The 18,595-nt window shown below is 44.4% G+C and overlaps 1 protein-coding gene across 1 annotated transcript in view; it reads right to left on the bottom strand.

The window, feature by feature from the left end:
* The window catches only part of limk1a (LIM domain kinase 1a), a 67,771-nt gene extending 50,124 nt beyond the window's left edge, over nt 1–17,647 (bottom strand). Inside the window, exons 1-2 of the mRNA XM_043718681.1 lie at nt 17,257–17,647; nt 16,739–16,835 (exon numbers count right to left, since the gene is read on the bottom strand). Coding sequence (XP_043574616.1) covers nt 16,739–16,835; nt 17,257–17,314 — 155 coding nt within the window. The 5' untranslated portion in view covers nt 17,315–17,647. The remainder of the gene's footprint in view (nt 1–16,738; nt 16,836–17,256) is intronic.
* Between the last annotated feature and the right edge of the window lie 948 nt (nt 17,648–18,595).

Below are 18,595 nucleotides of genomic sequence, written 5' to 3'. Positions count from 1 at the left end.
ATAGGATGAAGGAGAATTCAAAGGCATTCTGCAAATACATTTAGGACAAAAGGGTAACTAGGGAGAGTATAGGGTGCCTAAAAGACCAGCAAGACTGCCTTTGTGTGGAATCACAAGAAATGGGGGAAGATAGAGTATTTTGTCTCTGTGTTTACTGTGGAGAATGATACGGAAAATACAGAATGTGGGGAAATAATTAGCGACATCTTGAAAAAAAATGTCTGTATTAGGAGACGGTGGTGCTGAATGTCTTAAAATACATAAAGATAAAGGGATCCAAGATGGTGGCGATCTAGGAAGGTCAGGTTGCACAGCTCCACATGTTGCAAGCGGGACTAATTCTTAACCCACCCTACCCCGACCACCACGATATCCTGGGACTCTGGAAAGGTCGTGGAGTCCCAGGAATCGGTCAGAGAGCAACTCACCTCGGTTTTTGCTGTCCAGGGATGCCAAAGAAGGAAGGGAGAAGGTAAGGCAGAGGCCGGGACCGCGGCCCAGCCTATAGGCTCCTCGGACTCTCTTTCTCACCAGGTCCAGGTGAAGGAGCTCGCAAAATCTCACATGATGTTGGGCAAGCAGATAGAGAAGCTGGCCCCAATCTCGATCATGCTGCAGAAGCACAAACAGCAGCCAGGATACCTGGGAAAAGCACGGATGAGGTAGAACACAGTTGCAGCGGTGGAAGCCGATACCAGTTCCTCCAAGGATAGGGTCCAAGCCCTGGAGACGCAGATCTGTAATTTGCTTGACCAGGTTGATAACCTCGAGAATAGTGACAGGGATCCCTCCAGCAGACCGACATTTGTATTGTCGGTCTGCTGGAGGGTAAGGAAGGTGAGCAGCTGGTGGAATTTAATGGAGAAGTGGTTGCTGAAATTCCTTAACTTGGAGGCTGGAATGTGAGGCTTGAAGATCAAGAGGGCTTACCAGGTCACAGCTCGGAAGTCAGGTCTGGGTCAATGTCCTCGTCCCCTCTTGGGACGGTTTCATCACTACAGAGATAAAGGAGAGACTCGTGGAAGTTTCCAGAATCCAGGGGAATGATCCAAAGGCCCTAGTTTACGAGGGCTCTAAGATCATTTTCTTCCAGGACTTCTCAGCAGCAGTGATCCAGAAAAGAAAATCCTATGTCAACATCAAGAGAAGACGGAGGGAGCTTGAAATCCAGTACTCTGAGGTATCCAGCTGTGCTTTGGTCAACTTAGATGCATCTGTACGTCTCTGACACATTGGAGAAGGCAAGAGACTTTGTGGACAAATTAACTCAATCTGAACAATTTAGTATGTACAAATAGTAGTGTTGTTTGGCTATGTCTCTATTTTTCCTCTAAAAAAAAGAGGAAGCCCAGTCAGAACTTTCTTTTCCTTTTTTTAAAATTGGTAATAATCTGGTCTAAACCACATTCGGGGCGGTTGGGAGGTGTACTTTCAATTTTTAAGTTATGTTATACTGAAGGATGGGTGGGGTACTTAAGTTTTTTTGTCAAAATTACTTTGTCCACATTGTCATTCCATGGTGTATTTTCTTTCTTTTCTGCTTGTGTTTGCACTGCGGCTCTCGCTAGGAGGAGGGAAAGTGTTTTTGGTGGCTAGATGCCTACTTTATTACAGGAGACACACTTGGATGATAGGGAGCATTTGAAACTACAGCAGAATGGCTTTGATCAAGTTTACTTTTCATCTTTTAATACCAGAGGTAGGGATGTGGCTATATTGGTTAGGAGGAATCTCCCATTTAAGTTACTAGAGTGCGTTAAAGACACACACGGGAGGTTTGTAATCCTCAAAGCCCTGAGAAACAGGGAAGAATATGGTATTATAAATGTCTATTGCCCATCCCCTCAAATTTCTGATAGATGATCAATTTAGAGAACGCAGTTTCGAGTCCTGGCATATCATTACAGGGGTAGATTTTAACTGTCTCAGGGATCCCACAGTAGACAGGTTGCCCAAAAGGCCCCCCAATACCATTTGTACTAACTAAACAATTAGTGGAGTTAGGATCGGTGGACGTATGGAGGGGTCTTCATCCTACAGGCAGGGATTTTACGTTTTTTACCCACCCACGCAGATGTCACACCAGGCAAGGACTGCAAATGCTGTGCTGGAAAAGCACAGCAGGTCAGGAAGCAGGAGAATCGTGGTTTTGGGCATAAGCCCTTCATCAGGAATGAGGCTTATGGGTCGGGGCTGAGAGATAAATGGGGGTGGGGTGGGGGAGGAAAAAAAAGAGAGGTAGTTGGTAAGCAGTAGGTAGATAAAAAGGTGAGGGAGGTGATAGGCCAGAGGGAGGAAGTGATGGACAGGTCCAGAGGGCGCTGCCAAGTTGGAGGCTTGGGACTGGGATAATGTGGGGAGGAAGGGAAATGAGGAAGCTGTTGAAATCCATGTTTATCCTGTGTAGTTGCAGGATCCCAAGGTAGAATAGGAGGCATTCCTCCTCCAGGCTTTGGGTGGGAACAGTTTGGTGGTGGAGGAAGCCCAGGATCTCCATGTCCTTGACGGAGTTGGAGGGGGGAGTTAAAGTGTTCAGCCACGGGGCAGTGAGGTTGGTGGGTGTGGTTGTCCCGCAAGAAGGTGTCCTGTCTCCCCGATGTAGAAGAGACCACACTGGGTGCAATGGATGCAGTAGATGATATTGGTAGAGATGCAGGTGAATTTCTGATGGATATGTAAAGGGGCCTTGGACGGATATGAGGGGAGTGGTGTGGGCGCTGATTTTGCACTTCCTGTGGTGGCAGGGAAAGGTGCCAGGAGTAGGGGATGGGCTGGTTGGGTGGGGGGGGGGGGGGGGGGGGGTGTACCTGACAAGGGAGTGGCGGAGGCAACGTCACACCAGGATTGATATTTTTCTGATCCCTGCGGCAAGCCTGGATTTGGTGGCATCTGCACAACTGGTAACACTACCATCTCCGATCACGCTCCAGTGTACCTGTTGGTTAAGATTAAGGATGTTATTGGGGGCCTGAGGTGCTGGCGAATGGATCCCTCTCTCCTCCAGGATAATAAGTTTGTGGAGTAATCCCCTAGGGAATTGAGTGTTCCTAGACATTAACTCAGGCTCGGTTAGGAGCTCATCCGTCCTTTGGGAAACTGCTGAAGCCTATGCCGGGAGTTAGCTATCTCCTACTCTGCCAGTAGGAAGCAGAATGGCGAGCTGCAACGTCTCCCTGAAACACGGTTGAAGGCAGCCGAGAAGGCCGTCGTTGGCCAAACACCAGAGGATTACAGCGCTCCGGTCTGCGTTGAATTCTGTGCTCACGCAGACAGCAAAGAAGATTATATGAGCATGGTGACAGGCCAGGCAAGTACCTAGCATATCGCACCAGGTAAAGGAGTGCCCCAAAAGCCATTACAGCTATTTGGGAACGATCTGGGAACCTAATATGTGATTCCAAAAGATTAATGTGGCATCCCAGAGATTTTACTCTGAATTATACCAATCTGAGAGTTGTGATGAGGGTGGGCCAAGAAGTATCTGGAGCTCCCAGGCGTGACCCCTGAACAAGAGTCTTTTCTCAATGCCCCTTATCAGAGAAAGAGGTACAGGAGGCTGTGAAGCAGCTTCAGAGTGGAAAGGCACTCAGGCCTGATGACATCTCAGCAAATTCTATAAGGAATTTATAAATAGAGTGTCAGGCCCGATGCTCAACATGTTCAATGATGCATATAACCATGATTGTCTTCCACCATCTAAGAGAAGCCAATATTTCACTTAATCTTAAAAAAGGCAAGGTCCCAGAGGACTATGCTTCTTCCAGGCTCATTTCATTCTAAATGTGGACTTTAAGATCCTCTCCACGACTTGCGTTAAGGTTGGAGACTGTGTTACTTTCTCTTGTTAAAATGGACCAGACGGGTTTCATAAAGGGCCGCAGATCCTCCAATAATGTTAGGAGGCTGCTTAATGTAATTCAAACACGTCAACAACAGTCAATACAGGGATTGGTGATTTTTCTAGATGCAGAGAAAGCATTTGACCGAGTTGAGTGGCCGTACCTTTTTTACACTCTGGAGTTGTTTGGCTTGGGTGAAGTTTTTATAAGGTGGGTAAAGGTTCTCTACAGCGACCCTCTCACTGCGGTCATCACCAACGGGGTACGATCAAGCAATTTTAGTATTTTTAGTGGCAGCCAGCAGGTCTGTCCCCTTTCACCACTGCTTTTTATGTTGGTGATTGAACTATCGGCGGAGGCCATTTGTAGGGATGCTAATAGATCGGCTCCAGAAGAAAGGTCAAACTTACAGAAGATTTCATTGTACGCGGACGATGCCCTCATTTCTTTGTCAAACCCAGCAATTTCGGTGCCTCGCCTGATACAGTGCATGTTTGGCGCCTTTTCAGGGGTACAAGGTTAATCTTGCAAAAGCAGAAACTATGCCTATGGGTGGTCTTATGAAGGTGCTAGGTCTTGAGGGCAAATTTCAATTCCCATTTAAGTGGCATATTCATTATTCCAGTTCTTGATCAGTCGTTAAAGCTAATTTTGTTCAATGATTCTACAAAATCAAACAAGATCTCTGAAGATGGGAGGTGCTTCCGGTCTCATGGTTGGATCGGATAGCACTTAAGATGAATATTCTCCCCCGTTTGTTATACTCTATACAGATGCTTCCCCTGATTTTCAATAAGCAAATGTTCAGGAAACCTTATGGCTGGGACAGCTCTTTTGTTTGGCATAGTGAGCGGCCCCTTATTAAACTACAGTTTATCTAATTGCCCAGATATTTTTCTTTGGGGGGGTGTGAGGTGAGGGGCGGAAATCTCAGACATTAAAAACTAAGCTCACTTTTATCTTAAGTGAGTGATTGAACTTGTGGGGACCCTCTTTCAATATGGTTAGATATCAAAACCTCCCAGGCAAGGTGCCCCCTTACTAGCTTGCTGTTTTTTGGACAAAATGAGGACAGTTAAGGAATATTGCCAGAACCAATAGTTATCAATACTGTTAAAAGGATGGAGGGCAATTCAGCAGAGGGAAGGCAATATTAGCAAAACATTTTTTTATTTTAAAAAAAACACCTATAGTGGGTATGCCGGATTTTCAATTGGGGATGATGGATTCAGGATTCAGACATTGGGCAGCTAGGGATGGGTCTTGCATGAGGGATTTATTGAGGGAGACAGAATGATGTCCTTTGATCAGTTAACACAGAAATACGAACAATCTAACTGGGACCTCTTTTGTTTTCTTCAAGTTAGGGATTTTATTAAAAAAAAACTACACTTTTGACTGATCCCTAAAAATCCGACAGAGAGAGAGAGGCGGATGCTCAGTGCTAAGAGTACACTGTCCGTCAGCACTTGGGAGGGCGGTCCCTCAGACGAGTTCGACTGACTCTGCAGAGAGTGGGAGAGAGCTCTAGGCATTGAGGTCTCCTCAGAGCCATGGGGCGATATTTGGGAAAATGCAAGAAAGATATCAATTTGCAATAGGACCCATGCCTTACAGTTGAAAATTCTCCACAGGGTCCACTTTACTCTGCATCATTTGTCAAAATTTAAACCGGGGGTATCTTCAACATGTCCCAAGTGTAAAGTTGGTACGGGTACACTTATCCATTGTCTCTGGCCCTGTGATAGCCTTCAAAACACACTGGAGTGCTCTGGCAGGTGCAATGGAGGGGATTTGGGGTGAAAGGGTGGAGATGAACCAGATCTCTCCTCTCCTTGGCCTGCCCAGTGTGTTCCATTCTGGGTAGTCCAAGATGAAGGACAGGAAAACTTTCTAGCTGTAAAAGGTTGATCCTTTTGAGGTACTTTAGGTGTTGGAGGGGATTTCCTCAAATTCCAGGAGCAGCAATTACTGTTTTATATGCTGTAGCATTGTTTGGAACTTTGGAGTTAAAAAAGTCAAAACAACAGCACTTTTACAAGGGAAAGAAATAGACAAAGGCAGCACATGATTGACAGAGCGAAAGCGAGCAGTCAACCTGCCAGCTACTGCCTTTGCTGTTTGAATTCATGAATTGCTGGATATCAGAGTGCATCTGGGAAAACTAACAAAGAAGTGAAATTCACAACTGATCATGGAGGAACCTGTCTGGGAGAGGTCACAGCACAGAAACAAGTGAATATTTTAAGTGTGGCCTTACAATAAGTCTGCAGTAGTGAGTACAGTGAGCTCTTTCTTGATTATGTTTTATTGAGATAAATATCTTGATTAAAATTTATGGCTTATATTTTTAAGTTTAATTTAATCTGGAGTAGTGTTTTGTAGAGGAATAAGACAGTGCTATTTTCTGGGTCTGTAGATTTAAAGCAGCAAAAATGGCCCTTAGGAGAGTGATATGCTCTTCTTGTCGAATGTGGGAGCTTAGGGAGAGTTTACGGGTTACTAAGGATTATATCTGCAATAAATACTGTTGGTTGCGAATCTTATCAGATCGAATGGATCAGTTAGAGAGACAGTCAGAGGAATTTACAAGACCAAGGGTGTGTGATGGATGGCAGTTATAGGAAGGGAGAAAAGTTGCAGATACAGTCACATAGATAGGTTAATTCCAGTAAAAGGTAAGACAGGTAGGTAGTACAGGAGTCTTCTGTGGCTATCCCATTTCAAACAAATATGCCGTTTTGGAAAATGTAGAGGGGTGATGGATTCTCAGCGAAATGTAGCACGGACAGTCAAGTTTCTGGTATCAAGGCTGGCGTTAATACAATGAGGGGTATGTTGGGTTCCAAGAGATCAATTGTGTTAGGGGACAACCTAGTCCAAGGCACAGATTGGCCAGCAGCAAAAACTCAGAATGGTGTGTTACCTTCCTGGTGTCAGGATCAAGGATGTCTCAGAGAGGGAGCAGAATGTTCTCAAGGGGGAAGAGGGGCCAACAGAAGGTCATTGTCCACATCGGAACCAATGACATAGGAAGGGAAAAGGTTGAGATTCTGAAGGGAGATTACAGAGAGTTAGGCAGGAATTTAAAAAGGAGGTCATCAAGCATAGTAATACCTGGATTACTCCCAGTGCTACGAGCTAATGAGGGCAGGAATAGGAGGATAAAGCAGATGAATGCATGGCTGAGGAGCTGGTGTATGGGAGAAGGATTCACATTTTTGGATCATTGGAATCTCTTTTCGGATAGAAGTGACCTGTACAAGAAGGACGGATTGCACCCAAATTGGAAGGGACTAATACACTGGCAGGGAGATTTGCTAGAGCTGCTCAGGAGGATTTAAACTAGTAAGGTGGTGGGGGGAGGGGACCTAGGGAAATCGTGAGGGAAGAGATCAATCTGAGACTGATACAGTTGGGAAAAGAAGTCAAACACAGTCAGGGCAGGCAGGGACAAAGCAGACAATAAGGTAGGACTGATAAATTAAACTGCATTTATTTCAATGCAAGAGACCAAACAAGGAAGGCAGATGAACTCAGGGCATGGTTAGGAACATGGGACTGGGTTATCATAACAATTGCAGAAATGTGGCTCAGGGATGTACAGGACTGGCAGCTTAATGTTCCAGGATACAAATGCTACAGGAAGGATAGAAAGGGAGGCAAGAGAGGAGGGGGAGTGGCATTTTTGATAAGGGATAGCATTACAGCTGTGCTGAGGGAGGATATTCCCAGAAATACATCCAGGGAAGTTATTTGGGTGGAACTGAGAAATAAGAAAGGGATGATCATCCTAATGGGATTGTATTATACATCCCCTAATAGTCAGCAGGAAATTGAGAAACAAATTTGTAAGGAGATCTCAATTATCTGTAAGAATAATAGGTGGTTATGATAGGGGATTTTAACTTTCCAAACATAGACTGGGACTGCCATAGTGTTAAGGGTTTAGATGGAGAGGGATTTGTTCAGTGTGTACAAGAAAATGTTTTGATTCAGTATGTGGATGCACCGATGAGAGAAAGTGCAAAACTTGACCTACTCTTGGGAAATAAGGCAGGGCAGGTGATTGAGGTGTCAGTGGGAAAGCACTTTTGCTCCAGCATTGTAATTCTATTAGTTTTAAAAGAGTGATGGAAAAGGATAGACCAGATCTAAAAGTTGAAGTTCTAAGTTGGAGGAAGGCTAATTTGATGGTATTGGGCAAGAACTTTCAAAAGCTGACTAGGGGCAGATATTCGCAGGTAAAGGGATGGCTGGAAAATGGGAAGCCTTCAGAAATGAGATAGAGAGTCTAGAGAAAGTATATTCCTGTTAGGGCGAAAGGAAATGCTGGTATATGTCGGGAATGCTGGGTGACTAAAGAAATTGAGGGTTTGATTAAGAAAACGTAGGAAGCATATGTCAGGTATAGACAGGATAGATCGAGTGAATTCTTAGAGTATAAAGGCAGTAGGAGTATACTTAAGAGGGAGATCAGGAGAACAAAAAGGGGACATGAGATAGCTTTGGCAAATAGGATTAAGGAGAATCCAAAGGGTTTTTACAAACACATTAAGGACAAAAGGGTAACAAGGGAGAGAATAGGGCCCCTCAAAGATCAGCAAGGTGGCCTTTGAGTGGAGCCACATGAGATGGCAGAAGAGTATTTTGCATCAGTATTTACTGTGGAAAAGATGGAAGATATAGAATGTAGGGAATTAGATGGTGGTATCTTGAAAAATGTCCATATTACAGAGGAGGAAGTGCTGGATAAATCCCTAGGACCCGATCAGGTGTAACCTAGAACTCTGTGGGAAGCTAGGGAAGTGATTGCTGGACCTCTTGCTGAGATATTTATATCATTGATAGTCACAGGTGAGTGGACTGAAGGTTGGAGAAGACTGGAAGTTGGCTAACGTGGTACCAGTATTTAAGAAAAAGGTGGTAAGGACAAGACAGGGAACTATAGACCAATAAGCCTGACGTCGATGGTGGGCAAGTTGTTGGAGGGAATCCGGACGGACAGGATGTACATGTATTTGAAAAGGCAAGGACTGATTAGGGATAGTCAACATGGCTTTGTGCGTGGGAAATCGTGTCTCACAAACTTGATTGAGTTTTTCTGAAGAATTAACAAAGAGGATTGATGAGTACAGTGCAGTGGTCATGATCTATATGGACCTCAGTAAGGCGTTCGACAAAGTTATAGGATAGTGAAGGCGGCATTTGGAACGCTTTCCTTTATTGGTCAGAGTATTGAGTACAGGAGTTGGGAAGTCATGTTGCAGCTGTACAGGACATTGATTAAGCCACTGTTGGAATATCGCATGTGATTCTGGTTTCCTTCCTAAAGTAAGGATGTTGTGAAACTTGAAAGGGTTCAGAAAAGATTTACAAGGATGCTGCAGGGTTGAGCTAGAGGGAGAGGCTGTTTTCCCTGGAGCGTCGGAGGCTGAGGGGTGACCGTATAGAGGTTTATAAAAGCATGAGGGGCATGGATAGGATAAATAGACAAGTCGTTTCCCTGGGGTGGGGGAGTCCAGAACTAGGTCATAGGTTTAGGGTGAGAGGGGAAAGATATAAAAGAGACCCGAAGGGCAACGTTTTCACACAGAGGGTGGTACGTATATGGAATGAGCTGCCAGAAAAAGTGGTGGAGGCTGGTACAATTGCAACATTTAAAAGGCATCTGGATAGGTATATGAATAGGAAGGGTTTGCAGGGATATGGGCCAGGTGGTGGCAGGTGGGACTAGATTGGATTGGGATACCTGGTCAGCATGGACGAGTGGGACTGAAGGGTCTGTTTCCATGCTGTACATCTCTAGGACTCTATGCGCATAAGAACAAAACCCCTTAACATCCGCACTCTCTCAGTAAGAAAGAATATCTTGTTAGATTGTGTACCCGAAAATCACCTGGGCCTCTAGGGCTGGCGAAAAAGTGTTATGGAGCATATACCCCTGGACTTTCTCACAAGTATGGTATGCCACAAAACTGAGAATTCCTATAAGACATGGCGGCCCTTTTTGGAATACCTGGACAGAGATTTGTCTGCCACACTAACTAGGGCTTTTACATAGCTGTAACGATTGTGTTTTATGAGTCAAATATCCAGAGAGGGGGAACTGCAAACTATGAATAGGTGAAAATTAATGCTCTCAACATTCGAGAGTTAGTGTTCTGTTTGGCTGAGCGTTTTTTTATTATTTAGTTTGTTGTTAGTTATTATGTATTTAGTTAACTAGTTGTTTTTTTTTCTTAAGATATTGATACATTTGTCCATGTGGGTGGTTTGGGTTTTAAAATTTTTTTGGTTGTTCTTTCTTTGTATTGTTTTAAACTGAATTAAAGATGGTTAAATCCCCATGACCTGATCAGGTGTACCCTAGAACTCTGTGGGAAGCGATTGCTGGGCCTCATCGATAGCCACAGGGGTGGTGCTGGAAGACTGGAGGTCGGCTAACGTTGTGCCACTATTTAAGAAAAATGGTAAGGACAAGCCAGGGAACTATAGACTAGAGTCCAATATTAAAAGGCATAGGTTTAAGGAGAGAGAGGGGAAAGATATAAAAAAAGACCTAAGGGACAACCTTTTCCATACAAAGGGTGGTGCGTGTATGGAATGGGCTGCCAGAGGAAGTGGAGACTGGTACAACTACAACATTTAAAAAGGCATCTGGATGGGTATATGAATAGGAAGGGTTGAGAGGGATATGGGCCAAGTGCTGGCAAATGGGGCTAGATTAGGTTAACATATCTGGTCAGCATGGACAAGCTGGACCATAGAGTCTGTTTTCATGCTGTACATTTCGATGACTATGTATGTTAAATTGCTCTAACAAATTACTGAACAAAAACAGACAGAAGCTGCCTGAACTGCTGTGCTCTTCCAGCACCACTAATCCAGAATCTGGTTTCCAGCATCTGCAGTCATTGTTTTTACCCAGAACAAGAAAATACGCAGGACAGAGGAGAGCCCATACCAGTCCTCATGACAGGGAGGGCCTTGACGGTTGGTACCTATTCAAGTCAAAGTCAGGACCCATTCCTCCAGAGCTAGTCTGTAGCTTCATGTTCCAGCTACTGTGTGACTGTCACTACAGAGTGTACCAAAGCCAGAGCCCCTGATTTCCTACCCACTGGCAAAATCGTGGAAGCAGCCAGTGACATGGCCCATGACAAAATGACCCACATCATCTCATCCCCTCCAACTCACCACCCACAATGATTTAGATTAGATTACTTACAGTGTGGAAACAGGCCCTTTGGCCCAACAAGTCCACAGCGACCCTCTGAACAGCAACCAACCCGGACCCATTCCCCTACATTTACCCCTTCACCTAATACTATGGGCAATTTAGTATGGCCAATTCACTGAACCTGCACATCTTTGGACTGTGGGAGGAAACCAGAGCACCCAGAGGAAACCCGCGCAGACACTGGGAGAACGTGCAAACTCCACACAGACAGTTGCCTGAGGCAAGAATTGAACCCAGGTCTCTGGCGCTGAGAGACTGCAATGCTAAACATTGTGCCACCGTACCACCCTTGGGGAGTTCTGCAAGGACTCACTAGATCACAGGATGGACCGCTACCTAACATCCAGACTGTACTGCTCCCCAAGAAAACCAAACAGCCCCAGCAAGGTCAAGAGGAGGGGAAAAAAAAAGTGCCTCCTGCTTATGCCCTCAGAACTCTGTAGGCCTAAAATCAGACCTTCCCTCAGCCTTCGTTGTTCGAAAGGAAAATAACCCCAGCCTTTAAGCGTCTCCCTTCATAGCAGACTCACTCCAGCCCAGACAACGTCCTGGTGAACCTCCTCTGTATCCCCTCCAATACAATCACATCCTGTCTAGAATGTGGTGAGCAGAAATACTCCAGCTGTGGCTTAACATTATACACAACTTCATCATAATCTTCTTGCTCTTGTATCAATTGCCTTGACTAATAAAGACAAGTATCCCATATGCCTTCTTCATCACTAAAATAAGATAAAACCTAGTAAAACTCCAAATCTGAAGACGGGTCACTGGATTTGAAACATTACCGCTGCTTTTTCTCTATAGATACTGCTGGACCTGCTTTGCAGCAATTTCTGGTTTTGCCTCCTTAACCACCTTATGCACCTCCCCTGCTGGTTTTAAGGATCAATGAGAATGCACACAGAGGCCCCTCTGAATCCCTGTACTTCTTACAGTCCTATCTGTCAACATGGACTCCTTTGCCTGGTGTGTACAAAAGTTAGAAAGCATGATCCTGAGTTTTCTTTAGAGTCCCACTCTGATTGTCCTTCACTATTCTTTGCATCTTTGCCTGTGACAGCTTTCCAATCAAGCCCAACGCAACCTTGAGAAATGGAGCCTCTCTCCACTCAGCCATCTGGGCTCAACAATTTTCAAGCATCAACCCTCCCTCCATTTCATGTTTATTTTTCATTGGTTCAGCTTTTGTTTGCTTCTTTTTTAACTTTTCATTTGGCCAATTGCTATCCAGCTATTTATACCTCATTGGACATCCTTCATTTCTTGACATGTTCCAACACCACTTTCTTCGGCTTTTTTAAAAACCAATTTTTAGATATTAAATTTTCATTTGCTCTCCACCCTATCACAGGCCTTCCCTTTAATTTTTTGTGATCCACCTTCACAGCTCCACCCTCTAGCCACCCCAACACTGCCCAGTCCTTCCAATTGCTCAAAAGAAAGAGAACAAAGAAAATTTACAACCCAGGAACAGGCTCTTTGGCCCTCCAAGCCTGAGCCGATCCAAATCCACTCTCTAAACCGATCGTCCAATTATTAAGGATCTGTACCCCTCTGTTCCCCACCTACTCATACATTTGTCCAGATACACCTGAAAAGAGTCTACTACCTCTGCTGGCAACGCGTTCCTGACACCTACCACCCTCTGTGTAACATACTTTCCATGTATATCCCACTTAAACTTTTCACCTCTAACCTTCAACGCGTGACCTCTCGTTATTGAAGCCCTTACCCTGGGAAAAAGCTTGGCTCTACCTACCCAGTCTATACCCTAAATGATTTTGTCGACCTCGAATCAGGACCCCCTCAAATGTCCTTTTTTCTAATTAAAACAAACCTAACCTACTCAACCTCTCTTCATAGCTAGCACCTTCCATACCAGGCAACATCCTCAAAGCTTCTCTGCACCTTCTCCAAAGCATCCACATCCTTTTGGCAATGTGGCGACCAGAACTGTTCACAATATTCTAAACGCAGCCGAACCAATGTCTTGTACAATTTTAACATGACCTACCAGTTCTTATACTCAATACCCCGTCCGATGAAGGCAAACATACCATATGCCTTCGTGACCACTCTATCCACCTTCAGGGTACAATGGACCTGCACTTCCAGATCTCTCTGCTCATCAACTTTTCCCAAGACTCTTCCTTTTACAGTATAGATCACTCTAGAATTAGACTTCCCAAAATGTATCACCTCACATTTGCCTGGATTGAACTCCATCTGCCACTTCTCCACCCAACTCTCCAGTCTATATTCTCCTGTATTCTTTGATAGTCCCCTATATTTTCTGCTACGCCACCAATCTTCGCGTCATCTGCAAACTTACTGATCAGACCAACAATGCCCTCTTCCAGATCATTTATGTATATCACAAACAAGAGTGGCCACAACACTGACCCCTGTGGAACACCACTGGCCACCTTCCTCCATTTCCAGAAACTCCCTTCAACTACTACTTATCCACCTAGCTAGAACCCCCTGCACACCATGTGACTTCACTTTCTCTATTAGTTTACCATGGGGATCCTTATCAAACATCTTACTAAAGTCCACAAATATGACATCTACAGCCCTTCCTTCATCTATCAACTTGGTCACTTCCTCAAAAGAACTCTAAGTTGCTCAGACACGATTTTCCCCACACAAAACCATGTTGCTTATCACTGATAAGCCTGTTCTTTTCCAAATATAAATAGATTTTATCCCTCAGTACCTTCTCCAGCAATTTTCCCACCCCTGACGTCAGGCTCACTAGTCTATAGTTACCTGGAATATCCCTAATACCTTTCTTGTACAGGGGGACAACATGAACAACCTTCCACTCCTCCAGCACCTCACTTGTGTTTAAGGATGCAACAGGACCCCAGCTATTTCCTCTCTCACCTCCCTCAGCAACCTGGGATAGATCCCATCCTGCCTGGGAATTTGTCCACCTTAATATCCTTTAGCCTACCCAACACATTTTCCCTCCTTATGTCAATATGATCCAGAGTAAACAAATTTCTATCTCTCATTTCGACATTCATCATGTCCCACTGATGCAAAGTAATCATTAAGAATCTCACCCATTTTCTCAGGTTCGACACAGAACCTTCCTTCCTTATCCTTTAGTGGACCAACCCTTTCTCTAGATACCCTCTTGCCTCTTGTAGAAGAATAAAAGGCTTTGGGATTCTCCTGGATTCTGCTCGCTAAAGTTACTTCATGACCCCTTTTAGCCAACTTGATTCCATGTTTAAGATTGGTTCTACTCTCCTATATTCCTCCAACGCCTATTCTATTCTTAGCTGCCTGGACCTTATCTACACTTCCCTTTTCCTCTTGGCTAGTCGCACAATTTCTCCTGTCATCCATGGTTCACGAATCTGTCTTTCCTATCCCTTGTTTTCAAAAGTGACATGCCGTCCCTGCACTATCTTTGAAAGCCTCCCACATACCAAATATGGACCTCCCTTCAAATAGCTGCTCCCAATCCACACTTGCTAGCTCTTGCCAAATTTTGATATAATTGACTTTAGCCCAGGTTTAGTACTCTTCCCCTAGGACCACTCATCTTTATCTACGAGTATTCTAAAACTTACTGAATTGTGGTCACTATTCCTAAAGAAATCCTCCACTGCAACTTCTAACAACTGGCCTGGCTCATTCCCCCAACACCAGGTCCAATATGGCCCTTTCCCTCGTCGGTCTATTGACATACTGCTCTAGAAAACTTTCCTGGATGCTCCTTACAAATTCTGCTCCATCCAGACCTCTGCCACTAAGTGTGTCCCAGTCAATGTTGGGATAATTAAAATCTCCCATCACCACCACCCTGTTGCCTCTAAGTCTTTCCATAATCGGTTTACCTATCTGTTCTTCTACCTCACGCTCACTATTGGGAGACCTGTAATACAGCCCCAACAATGTAACTGCACCCTTCTTATTTCATAATGCCTCACTGCTGAGGCCCTCCATAGTGTCCTCCTGTAGCACAGCTGTGATATCATCCCTGACCAGCAATGCAACTTCTCCAACCCCCCCCACCCTTTACTTCCCTCCCTGTCCTGTCTGAAGCATCTACATCCTGGAACATTCAGTTGCCAATCATACTTTTCCTTTAACCAAGTCTGTGATCGCAATAACGTCACACTCTCAGGCACCAATCCAAGCCCGAAATTCATCTGCCTTACCCACTATACTCCTGGCATTAAAGTATATGCATTTCAGGCCGCCAGTTCGTTTGCACTCATCTGCTCTCGGTCTACTCTTCCCCTTGGTAATGCTAACTTCATGATCCTTACAGTCTCTAGTTTCCACGTCATTGTCTACTAGTCCTCTCTTCTGGTTCCCAGCCTCCTGCCACATTAGTTTAAAACCTCCCCAACAGTAGCATACACTTCCCCCAAGGATGTTATTTCCAGTCTGGTTCAAGTGTAGACCATCCAATTTAAAAACCTGTTCCATTTCTAAAGGAAAATAAGTTGAAGGCCTCAGCATCCTCTTCCTTGTCCTTGGCCTGGGATGTGTGGATGGGCAATGTTTTGACATGGGCTGCTCATTCCTGATGAAGGGCTTTTGCCTGAAATATCGACTCTCCTGCTCCTCAGATGCTACCTGACCTGCTGTGTTTTTCCAGCACCACACTCTCAACTCTAATCTCCAGCATCTGCAGTCCTCACTTTTGGCTGCTTTCAGCACAGCCCACCCCTTTTTCATCTTTTGGTCCATATTATTCATTCTTTTGTTTGCCTGACTTCGTTACTCTTCCTCTGAGCAGAATCTCCACCTTTATACCAGCCTCACCATCATTATAGACCATCTTTTCCTCACTTCTACTAGTTCTGATGAAAGGTCACTGAACCTGAATGTTTGCTTTCTCTCCACAGATGCTGCCAGACCTGCAGAGTTTCCTCTAGCAATTTCTGCTTGTTTCTATTCCATTTCTAAACAGAAAAAAAGTCAAAAAACCTTAAAATTATCTTTTCACAGATGCTGTCGGAACTATTGAATGTTCTCGTTATTTTCCTTACTTTTGTTTTTTCAAACCAGTGACATGGGGAAGATTAGCAACAGTACACATACGGTATTTCATGTAATTATATATGAGGGTACACACATTTGTTGTGCATTGTTTAAAATATTGTTAGAATAATTATCGTACAACTGTCTGGCCATAACATTGCAATTACATTTGTAACACTTAATTCAAACTGCTTCCAGCCCAGTGTCATGATGCTCAAAAATTAATTTTCTAACATCTCAAAATAGAGAGGAAAGCAAAAGTTCTTTTGACATTTTTTCCAACCATTTTTTTCCACACATAGGAAATGTAACAGAATTACCATTAGTGTTCGGAAAATCCATTGACAATGCAGCCACTGTGCACTATGTAATGAATGTAACTTACAAAATAAACAGGAGTTGCATCTTTAAAAAAAAACCTTTTAAAATGTTTGTGTTTAGCAGAATGGGGACTGCACTGGCTAGGCCTGTATTTGCTACCCATGCCTAACTGCCCTTGAGGTAGTGCTGCTGAGCCTCCCTTCCAGTCCATAGTTTGTAATACAAACATTCAGAGAATAAAAAAAAGTCCAAGGTTATTGATGTGTCCAAGGATACAGACAGAGTTTACACAATCACACACTCAGGGAACCTGGATGCTTACCTAAAGCAGGCATTGTGCCAGTCTGTATTGAGAGCCTGGAGATACTGACCATCATAGATAGAGCGCCCACATCCTGCACAGCACGGCAAACATCCTCCTGCAACCCAAAACAGAATATTAACACACACTTCAGTAACTTCACACAACCCAATATAGAGCCCACCTTGGCTACAGCCAGACAGACAGACAGACCTGTGACACACACTGTGCAGTATAACTCAATACAACTAGGCCCAGACCAGCATCAAGCAGAGATAGCACACAAAGCACAATACAAGCGAATACAGCCCAGCAAGGCCTGCGACCTGCAGCCAGACAATACAGTATACAGCCCACTAAAGCATGCAGCCAGAAAGAAATACAAACAGCATGAACTTGGCGGAGTACAATAAAATGCAGCTCTCAACCAGCTCGAACGATAACATGCAATTGAATCGACCTCAGGACAGTGAAGTTCTTAATTAAAACCAGGTAGAAGTGTTGCAGTGTTAATAACTGCAGTGTCTGGTACAACCCACCCTCCTCCTCTCCCATCCGATCGTCCCTCCAGGTACAGCACAGCAGCATCAACCACATCCAGAGCCGATAGCCTGCCTCCCCTGAAGCCGAGTGTGTGGAATGAGCTCCAAGTGAACATCCAGCCACTGCAGCTCTGCTCTGCTCTGCTCTGCTCTCCTCCCTCCCTCAGACACCGAGTGAGACAGACGCAGGTTGGCCAACTGGCAGCTGATCCTGAGACCCGAGATAGGATCGCTACAAACTGCACAGCAATGCAACTCCTGCCGCACAGCCGACTCTCTCTTATACACACACAATACTCAGAGACAGGTCAGAACATTGCAACCCCATGCATCACTGCAGATCCTGCATCCCCCTCCAACGACCAGCTTTCACTTTAGAATTGCATCCCTGTATCTAAAGTGGGCTTCCCTTTTTTTTTATTTCAAGGTATTAAACTTCACAAAGAGCCCTTTTTTTTCTGATCATCGTGACCCTATGACAGTGTATAATGGGCGCAGAAATCATTTTTAATTAGTAATTTCAATGAGGAACTACCAATATTTCTCTCAATCAGTTGAAAAATACATGTCATGTGAATAGTATTTTTGCTCTATGAGTCTGATTGGCTTGTTGAATGAATAAGAAACTTTGATGCAGGCAGTAGACCCTGAACTTGTTCAGTTGCTTCTGTTTTGGAGGAGATATTAACATTGGCATGTCACAAAGCTTCATAGCAGGTCAGTATTGAGAGGTAGGGGTCTTGTATCACAAGACTTCATGCATATCCCCAAAGACTGACAGTGTTTAATTGGTTGCTTGCAGGAACTCCATGTCATCTAGTTATTACAATTTATGAAATAAATTAGCATTCTCAATACAAAATTTCACCCACCCCACATGTGTTTTCTGAGGTATTCAACCATGGTTTGGCAGTTACCCATTATTACCTCATTGTCAGGTTTGGGCTGCTGAAGCATAATCTTCGAGGAGAAAGTGAGGTCTGCAGATGCTGGAGATCAAAGTTGAAACTTTATTGCTGGAACAGCACAGCAGGTCAGGCAGCATCCAGGGAACAGGAGATTCGACGTTTCGGGCACAGGCCCTTCTTCAGGAATGTCATTCCTGAAGAAGGGCCTGTGCCCGAAACGTCGAATCTCCTGTTCCCTGGATGCTGCCTGACCTGCTGTGCTGTTCCAGCAATAAAGTTTCAACTGCTGAAGCATAAGTTGTGTGCAGGAAGGTAGGATTAGAAAGGGCAGCTAGGTGTCTTTGGATCAGCATAGACAAGAGGGGCCAAATGGTCCCCTTTTGTGTTGTGTTATTTCTGTCCTTACATGTTCTTAACCTTTTTGATAA

Source organism: Chiloscyllium plagiosum, chromosome 28 (genome assembly GCF_004010195.1).
Source record: "Chiloscyllium plagiosum isolate BGI_BamShark_2017 chromosome 28, ASM401019v2, whole genome shotgun sequence".
Classification (NCBI taxonomy): Eukaryota; Metazoa; Chordata; class Chondrichthyes; order Orectolobiformes; family Hemiscylliidae; genus Chiloscyllium; species Chiloscyllium plagiosum.
Note: the sequence above shows the minus strand (reverse complement) of the source record. Positions and strands in the feature narration are given on the sequence as shown.